The sequence below is a fragment of the Gobius niger genome (assembly GCF_951799975.1).
Source record: "Gobius niger genome assembly, chromosome: 24".
Taxonomy (NCBI): Eukaryota; Metazoa; Chordata; class Actinopteri; order Gobiiformes; family Gobiidae; genus Gobius; species Gobius niger.
Window position 1 is genome coordinate 16,732,076 of NC_136875.1, and position 9,838 is coordinate 16,741,913.

At 44.0% G+C, this 9,838-nt stretch overlaps 1 protein-coding gene across 2 annotated transcripts; it reads left to right on the top strand.

Annotated features, from left to right (window-relative positions):
• Positions 1 to 547: 547 nt before the first annotated feature.
• Positions 548 to 8,162, top strand: nipsnap3a (nipsnap homolog 3A (C. elegans)). 2 transcript variants are annotated; one of them, XM_079582548.1, is made up of 5 exons: positions 548 to 663; positions 2,658 to 2,889; positions 6,158 to 6,448; positions 7,563 to 7,628; positions 8,046 to 8,149. In XM_079582548.1, exons 1-5 carry the CDS (start codon positions 619 to 621, stop codon positions 8,120 to 8,122), a joined length of 711 nt encoding a protein of 236 aa, XP_079438674.1. In that variant the 5' UTR covers positions 548 to 618; the 3' UTR covers positions 8,123 to 8,149. The 2 variants fall into 2 exon arrangements, with proteins under 2 accessions (XP_079438674.1, XP_079438673.1); XM_079582547.1 differs by having other exon boundaries at positions 558 to 675; positions 8,046 to 8,162.
• The last annotated feature ends 1,676 nt before the right edge of the window (positions 8,163 to 9,838 follow it).

Below are 9,838 nucleotides of genomic sequence, written 5' to 3' on the forward strand. Positions count from 1 at the left end.
ATAATATAATATAATATAATATAGTATAATGTAATGTAGTGTAATGTAGTGTGAGTTCAGGACAGTGACGTCACATCCTGGACTCGACAGGGAGGTAGATGGAGTTATCACTGACTCCGAGCTAATGCAGTTTCTCCACTGTTCATGCAGTTTGTAGCGCATGTTTGCTAGCATCCACAAACATGGCGGATCTCCATGGTAACGGTGAATTCATAACATTCCATCATGAAAGCAAAACACTCAGTAATTCACTAAGGGTTCACACCAGGAGGCGATATGCACCGCTTTGTACATTGTTTTTGTTTTTCACTTGGAAAATAAAAAGAAAAGAACAGGGAGGAGTGAGCTGCAGTAAACTCTGCCTGAGCTGCTTTATGACCCGCGGCTCGTTGCCCCGGCGACAGCGACCTTTCACCCGCGGCCATCTTTAACGTGGTCGTTCTGGGCAGAGTGAGCGCTGAGCTCTGAGAGGATCTGTGTGTGCTCCTCCCCTCGAACTTTACCCCCACAGCTGCAGGACCAGACCGGGACCAGAGAGAGACCAGGACCGGGACCAGAGAGAGACCAGGACCGGGAGCAGAGAGAGACCAGGACCGGGACTGAGCAGGACCTAAAGCCATGATGCGCTGGTCTGGACTGAGGCGAGTTCTGCTGCACAAACAGGTCAGTGACTCAGTGAAGAAAGTTACCAGAAACTTCCCAACACAGAAACTTCCTGCAGGTTAGTGGTTAGTGGTTAGTGGTTAGTGGTTAGTGGTTGGTGGTTGGTGGTTAGTGGTTAGTGGTTAGTGGTTAGTGGTTAGTGGTTAGTGGTTAGTGGTTAGTGGTTAGTGGTTAGTGGTTAGTGGTTAGTGGTCGTGTTAGTTCTGAGAGTAACTAAAAACAAATGAGGAGAGGTTTGTCTAAGTAAAAGTCCAGCTAACTTGCATTTCTTCTGAATAGTGACATTTCCCTCATTCCTCTGTTTGATGGAATGTTTGCAGAGAGATTAAATCTGCTCAGACTTTAAAAATGTCGTGTTTGTTTCTTACAGTTGCAGTAAATGTTTCTTCCATGTTGACTTGATGCTGTGGCTGCTGTTTCCTGCTCTCACGTGTTTCTGTTCGAGGCCTGTTTGTGTCGGGTCTGTCTGGTCTTTGGACTCTGGACACTTCATGTTTAACCACAGTCTTTCTAATATTACTACTAACAGCAGGAAATTTGTCTTGGGCTCATTGCCGCAGCTGCCACACATACAGTACAGTCCATTCATATAAAACAGTTCAGTCAGTGCAGCCAGTACATCAATAAAGCCTTTGAGTCCATCTCAGTTCTGACTCTTCACCTGCTCTTTATCCTCCGTTTGTTTAAAAGAGACACAGAGTTGGGAGGAATGAGAGCTTGTATCTGTTGAAACTGTGTCTCTGAACCGTCGTCCTGATGGGAAAATTTCATATTCACCGTTCAGAAAATGTGATGATTCTCAGTGATTTTCTGAGCTTGGATGAGGACAGAGCTTTCAAAGGTTTCTTTCATGGACGGAAACTCTTTTGTGTTGGTCTCTCAGTCTCTCAGTTTGTGTTTTGCTCTTGTGGATGTTGATGCAAACCAAAATGCTAAGAAAAATGCTAAAAGCAAAGTAGTTCTTAGATCCTTTATTAGCACAAGATGACAGCGTGAAGACAGTCTCAGGAGAGTCTGTAAGTTTACCAAAACAGCCAGCTTTATAGTGGTTTACAACAAAGCATTCTTTACCAGGACACTAAAATAGATGTCTTTAAACAGATGTCGTAAATACAACTGTAACAACAAGTGGACAACTGTAATCTAGCTTTATTTCATGGTCACTCAGGTCAGCAGAAGAAGGCCAACTTAGGTCAACAGGAGGTCACAGGAGATGGCAAAGAAACAACTGTTGTTTCGCTTTAAGCTAAGAACATATTATATTTAGAAAACTGCAAACAAGAAGACACACATTTCCACACTCTTCACAGTCAGAGGATCGTACCAGATAATACTCTGTACACTGGCATTGTACAAGTGAGTCAACATGTCTGTGCTCACACCAAACAGACCCAGCCTCCTTAAGAAGTGGAGTCTTTGGGACAGTTTAGACACAAGTGCTCGATGTTCACGTCCCGTCTGAGCAGGTCATCAGTGTCTATACACCCAGATACTTGAAGGATCTGACCTGCTGGATCTGTTTGCCTCCGATCACCACCGGGTCATGTTTTTGTGTAGCTCTAGGATCAAAAACAACCTCCTTATTATTGACTGTATTTAGTGACAGGTGGTCCTCACACCAGGAGATGAAGGAGTCTCTGCGTAGTACGAGGAGTGACCTTCCTACAGGAGGCTCACAGTCACGGTGTCAGCAGAGAAGTTAGTCGTCTTGATGTTTGGAGCAGAACTTCGACAGTCATTTGTGTAAACAGTGAACAAAATAGAAGAGCACACAGCACCCTGCGGCTCATCTGTGCTACAGTTTCTCACTTTCGAGAGGGGGCCATTGACTCTAACCTATCGCTCTCTGTTTGCTAGAAAGCACAGAAACCACTTCACTAGGGCTGGATTCACTTGTAAGTCTCTGAGTATCAGAGGCTGAGCTAAAATCGGCAAACAAGACCCACGCATAAGACGTGACTGTTGTTGTGAATGAGCTCGTCTTTGGCTTACAGGGCGGCCCCGGGTTCAGCTCCGGGTTCAGCTTCGGGTCCTGCTCCGCGGCGCCCCCCTCAGACCGCGCCCTGTACGAGTTCCGGGTTTACGACGTCCAGCCACATCTGTACACGCCCTTCCTCCAGCTGACCAATCAGAAGATCCACCTGCGCACCGCCCACTCGCAGCTCATTGGCTACTGGAGCGTGGAGTACGGAGCCCTCAACCAGGTGTTCCACATCTGGAAATATGGTAAATATAGGAGTAAACCAGGATTAAACCAGGTCTAAGTAACATTAAGTTGTAACATTAATAATAATTCAGTTCTAAACGCTGCAAACTAATCAAACCTTGTACAAAACAAACTCCTATTTAGAGCAAATAAATAAACATGATGGCGGCCATTTTAGGGATAGGTTTGCCTGATGGCGGCCATTTTAGGGATAGGTTTGCCTGATGGCGGCCATTTTAGGGCTAGGTTTGCCTGAGTCCTCCTAGGAACGCCCCCACCTCCTGGAGACGCCTCCGAGCTTTGGTCACCAGCCGAGTAACCAACCACTGCTCCTCAGCAGAACCCCCTCCCCACTGATGCCACAGACAGCGTGTGGAGGGGGCGTGTCTAAAGGCTCAGAGGTTCTTAAAGAGACAGAGGCCTATTTCAAGACATTCACTACAGCCATTTTATACAAGGCAGTTATTCTAATTTACTGCATTTACAGACCAACAGAAGGTTTGTCATCATTGTAGTGAGATATAGACTGGTGCTATGGGACTGACAAAAGCAGAACACCCCCTCTTTAAAGCAGAACACCCCCTCTTTAAAGCAGAACACCCCCTCTTTAAAGCAGAACACCCCCTCTTTAAAGCAGAACACGCCCTCTTTAAAGCAGAACATATAAACTATGGGCAAAGGGCACCTGAAAGGTCTTGACATTAACCCTCATAGCCTGTGCTAATGACGTCATCATTCATCATCATTCAGACAGTTACTCGAGTACTCTTCTCTCAGTTACTCGAGTACTCTTCTCTCAGTTACTCGAGTACTCCTCTCTCAGACAGTTACTCGAGTACTCTTCTCTCAGTTACTCGAGTACTCCTCTCTCAGACAGTTACTCGAGTACTCTTCTCTCAGTTACTCGAGTACTCCTCTCTCAGACAGTTACTCGAGTACTCTTCTCTCAGACAGTTACTCGAGTACTCCTCTCTCAGACAGTTACTCGAGTACTCCTCTCTCAGACAGTTACTCGAGTACTCCTCTCTCAGACAGTTACTCGAGTACTCTTCTCTCAGACAGTTACTCGAGTACTCTTCTCTCAGTTACTCGAGTACTCCTCTCTCAGACAGTTACTCGAGTACTCTTCTCTCAGTTACTCGAGTACTCTTCTCTCAGTTACTCGAGTACTCCTCTCTCAGACAGTTACTCGAGTACTCCTCTCTGACAGTTACTCGAGTACTCCTCTCTCAGTTACTCGAGTACTCTTCTCTCAGTTACTCGAGTACTCTCTCAGTTACTCGAGTACTCCTCTCTGACAGTTACTCGAGTACTCCTCTCTCAGTTACTCGAGTACTCCTCTCTCAGTTACTCGAGTACTCTTCTCTCAGTTACTCGAGTACTCTTCTCTCAGACAGTTACTCGAGTACTCCTCTCTGACAGTTACTCGAGTACTCCTCTCTCAGTTACTCGAGTACTCCTCTCTCTGACAGTTACTCGAGTACTCCTCTCTCAGACAGTTACTCGAGTACTCTTCTCTCAGTTACTCGAGTACTCCTCTCTCAGACAGTTACTCGAGTACTCTTCTCTCAGACAGTTACTCGAGTACTCCTCTCTCAGACAGTTACTCGAGTACTCCTCTCTCAGACAGTTACTCGAGTACTCCTCTCTCAGACAGTTACTCGAGTACTCTTCTCTCAGTTACTCGAGTACTCCTCTCTCAGACAGTTACTCGAGTACTCTTCTCTCAGTTACTCGAGTACTCCTCTCTCAGACAGTTACTCGAGTACTCTTCTCTCAGTTACTCGAGTACTCTTCTCTCAGTTACTCGAGTACTCCTCTCTCAGACAGTTACTCGAGTACTCCTCTCTGACAGTTACTCGAGTACTCCTCTCTCAGTTACTCGAGTACTCTTCTCTCAGTTACTCGAGTACTCTCTCAGTTACTCGAGTACTCCTCTCTGACAGTTACTCGAGTACTCCTCTCTCAGTTACTCGAGTACTCCTCTCTCAGTTACTCGAGTACTCTTCTCTCAGACAGTTACTCGAGTACTCCTCTCTGACAGTTACTCGAGTACTCCTCTCTGACAGTTACTCGAGTACTCCTCTCTCAGACAGTTACTCGAGTACTCCTCTCTCAGTTACTCGAGTACTCCTCTCTCTGACAGTTACTCGAGTACTCCTCTCTCAGACAGTTACTCGAGTACTCTTCTCTCAGACAGTTACTCGAGTACTCCTCTCTCAGACAGTTACTCGAGTACTCCTCTCTCAGACAGTTACTCGAGTACTCCTCTCTCAGACAGTTACTCGAGTACTCTTCTCTCAGTTACTCGAGTACTCCTCTCTCAGACAGTTACTCGAGTACTCCTCTCTCAGACAGTTACTCGAGTACTCTTCTCTCAGACAGTTACTCGAGTACTCTTCTCTCAGTTACTCGAGTACTCCTCTCTCAGACAGTTACTCGAGTACTCTTCTCTCAGTTACTCGAGTACTCTTCTCTCAGTTACTCGAGTACTCCTCTCTCAGACAGTTACTCGAGTACTCCTCTCTGACAGTTACTCGAGTACTCTTCTCTCAGTTACTCGAGTACTCTTCTCTCAGTTACTCGAGTACTCCTCTCTCAGTTACTCGAGTACTCTCCTCTCAGACAGTTACTCGAGTACTCTCCTCTCAGTTACTCGAGTACTCTTCTCTCAGTTACTCGAGTACTCTTCTCTCAGACAGTTACTCGAGTACTCTTCTCTCAGACAGTTACTCGAGTACTCTTCTCTCAGACAGTTACTCGAGTACTCTTCTCTCAGTTACTCGAGTACTCCTCTCTCAGACAGTTACTCGAGTACTCTTCTCTCAGTTACTCGAGTACTCTTCTCTCAGTTACTCGAGTACTCCTCTCTCAGACAGTTACTCGAGTACTCCTCTCTGACAGTTACTCGAGTACTCTTCTCTCAGTTACTCGAGTACTCTTCTCTCAGTTACTCGAGTACTCCTCTCTCAGTTACTCGAGTACTCTCCTCTCTGACAGTTACTCGAGTACTCCTCTCTCAGTTACTCGAGTACTCCTCTCTCAGTTACTCGAGTACTCTCCTCTCAGACAGTTACTCGAGTACTCTCCTCTCAGTTACTCGAGTACTCTTCTCTCAGTTACTCGAGTACTCCTCTCTCAGTTACTCGAGTACTCTCCTCTCTGACAGTTACTCGAGTACTCTTCTCTCAGTTACTCGAGTACTCCTCTCTCAGACAGTTACTCGAGTACTCTTCTCTCAGTTACTCGAGTACTCTTCTCTCAGTTACTCGAGTACTCCTCTCTCAGACAGTTACTCCGCCCGCGCCGCCGTGAGGTCATCGCTGGCGCAGGATCCTGATTGGCTGCAGCAGTACATCTCTAAGGCCATCCCCATGCTCTCCAAACAGACCAATGAGGTGGCCCGCCTGCTGCCGTGGCAACCGCTGCGAGCCCCGCCCACAGAGGGGGGCGTGGTCGAACTGCAGCGCTTCCATATAAGGCCGGGAGGGCGGGGCCTGCAGGACCACGTCTGCTCCCAGAATGCACCGGGGCAAGTGCTGGGAGCCTTCGCCAACGACATCGGAGAGAACGACATCGGTGAGAACTTTATCAACAGTTTACCCACAGTTTACCTAACTTTACCCACTTAACTTAACTTTACCCACTCTTTACCTAACTTAACTTAACTTAACTTAAAACCACAATCGGAGAGAACGACATCGGTGAGAACTTTATCAACAGTTTACCCACACTTTACCAACAGTTTACCCACACTTTACCAACAGTTTACCCACACTTTACCGAACTTTACCTAACTTTACTTTAACTTTACCCACTCTTTACCTATCTAAACTTAACTTAACTTAAAACCACAATCGGAGAGAACGACATCGGTGAGAACTTTATCCAAACTTTACCGAACTTAACTTAACTTTACCCACACTTTACCCACTCTTTACCTACTTAACTTAACTTAAAACGACATCGGTGAGAACTTTACCAACAGTTTACCCACAGTTTACCTAACTTAACTTAACTTAACTTAACTTTACCCAAACTTTACCTACTTAACTTAACTTAACTTAACTTTACCCAAACTTTACCTACTTAACTTAACTTAACTTTACCCACTCTTTACCTAACTTAACTTAACTTTACCCACACTTTACCTAACTTAACTTTACCCACACTTTACCCACACTTTACCCACACTTTACCCAAACTTTACCTAACTTTACTTAACTTAACTTAACTTAACTTAAAACAACATTGGAGAGAACGACATCGGTGAGAACTTTACCCACACTTCACCTAACTTTACTTAACTTAACTTAACTTAACTTTACCCACACTTTACCCACACTTTACCCACACTTTACCTAACTTTACTTAAAACAACATCAGAGAAAACGACATCGGTGAGAACTTTATCAACACTTTACCTAACTTACTTTTAACTTAACTTAATTTAACTTAACTTAAAACCACATCGGAGAGAACTTTACCTACAGTCAACTTACCTTAACTTTACCCACACTTTACCCAGACTTTGCCTAACGTAACCTTCCCTAACCTAACATAACTTAACTCAACTCAACTCAGCCTTGTCTTACTTTACTTTACTTTACTTTACTTTACTTTACTTTACTTTACTTTACTTTACTTTACTTTACTTTACTTCTCTTTGTGTCACACATGTGTCTGTGTTCAGTCCAGGTCCTGCGATGGTTCCAGAGTCCGGATCATTGGGCCGAGTCCAAGGACCAGCTCCAGACGGGTAAGACTCGGGTTAGTTAGTTAGTTAGTTAGTTAGTTAGTTAGTTAGTTAGTTAGTTAGTTAGTTAGTTAGTTAGTGAGTTAGTGAGTTAGTTAGTTAGTTAGTTAGTTAGTTAGTTAGTTAGTTAGTTAGTGAGTTAGTGAGTTAGTTAGTTAGTTAGTTAGTTAGTTAGTTAGTTAGTTAGTTAGTTAGTTAGTTAGTTAGTTAGTTAGCTAGTTAGTTAGTGGAACAGTTTTACCCAGAGCTGTTGATGAATGTTTTATTATAAACATATTTGACAAACGTCCACATTTGTGTGAAAGTGAATCAGTTCCTTTAAAGTTTCCCGAGTCAGAACTGGAAACATCTGGAAACATCTGACCTGCTTCTGTTCCTGCTGCTTCTGACCTTTTAAAACCCTGAATGTTTCTGTTGCAGCGCGAGAACCTCTGGAACATCTGGAATCTTTCTCCAACAAACTGCTGTTCCCTCTGCCGTTCTCTCCTCTCAAGTAAACCTGAAGTTCATTCATCACATCAGAATCTGTCCTGGAGACGGTTCTGGGTCAGGTTTAAGTTTAAGAGCAGGAAAAAACTGTTTAGATTCATTTGTGTGAAAATAAAGGAAATATTATTTGTAACATTCACTGATCGTTTTTATTTGACAAACCTCTGCTCATCCCCATGTGGTTTGTTCATCAGGAGAGAGAGATGAGTGAGAGAAACAGTTCAAAGACAAAGGGGGTCAAAGGTCAGAGAGGGGATTTGGGTAAAGCTGAACTGGAGAAAATGCACTCAGTTAAAGCAGGGATAAGAGGTGAACAGAAACAGCAGGATTTTTGAAAAACTATCACTGTCATTTCGGCGCTTCCTTTTACAATGCAGTAACATATGAAACATAATACTCAGTTACATTCATGTACTTGAGTAACTTTTTGAATTGTACTTCTATCTGAGTAAAATTATAATGAACTATGTGTTTCTTACTAAAGTGAATATTTAAGCAGCAAAAGCTTCATTTTGATCAGATTTAAACGGATGTAAATCGTCTCGTGCTCCTGTTTTTAAGAATGACTTAGTTTTAGTTTAATTTATGTTTTTCACAGATATGTTAATATTTGCCAATAAAAACAGATTTTCCTGGAGCTTTTTGTTTATTGGCCCCTGCTGTAGCTGCTGCCCCCTGCAGGTGTAAGTCTGTACTGCCACACTTGTCTGTCACCTCAGACCCGGCTCAGGCCTTTTCTCTCTCTCTCTGTGAGCTCAGACTCTCAAACAGATTTTATTATTGTTTTGTAAAAGAAAAGAATCGTCAGAATTCAGACCAAAGGTTTATGAGAAAAGCTTTATTTAAAACAAGAACAGCAGCGATGTGATTATAATGTAAATGTGGACGTGTAAAAGCACAACTATAGAACATATGGTCTGTAAAGGAACAAACTATAGAACATATGGTCTGTAAAGGAACAAACTATAGAACATAGGGTCTGTAAAGGAACAAACTATAGAACATATGGTCTGTAAAGGAACAAACTATAGAACACATGGTCTGTAAAGGAACAAACTATAGAACATATGGTCTGTAAAGGAACAAACGAATCAAGGAGAGGAATAAACTTTGTACAGTCGTCCAGAGTCACAGGTTTAATGACACGATCAGGAGGAACCAGTGAAACACACAGATCCTGCAGACCCAGGGCTCATGTTTGTCCTCAGCTCCTCCAGGAGATCCATGAAGCTTCTTCAGCTCCTCCAGGAGATCCATGAAGCTTCACTTTGCTCGTCCCTACAGCTTCTTCAGCTTCACCAGGAGATTCATGAAGCTTCACTTTGCCCGTGCGTCCAGCTTCTTCTGCTCCTCCAGCTTTACCAGTTCTGCCAGCTCTTCCAGGTCCTTCAGAATGTACCTGCACTGCCCAGTGACCTCCTGGAGGCGCTGTACTGTGGAATCTTTATTAAAGTCAATATACAACACAAACAGGTTTTTAATCAGAGTCTGTAAAAGAGTGAACATTTCTTCTACTTTTCTGTCCAGCGTCTCAAACATCTCTGTCTTCTCTGTGTGAACGTCCCTCAGGGGTTGGACCAAGTCACAGAACTCAGTGACCAGGTTCTTCACCTCATCCAGTGTGCGTTTGTCAGTGATTTTATCATGAACAACAACACCTGCAGCTGCTCCAACAGCACCTACACCTCCAGCGACGGCAGCTGTTCCTGCTGCAGCTGCCAGAC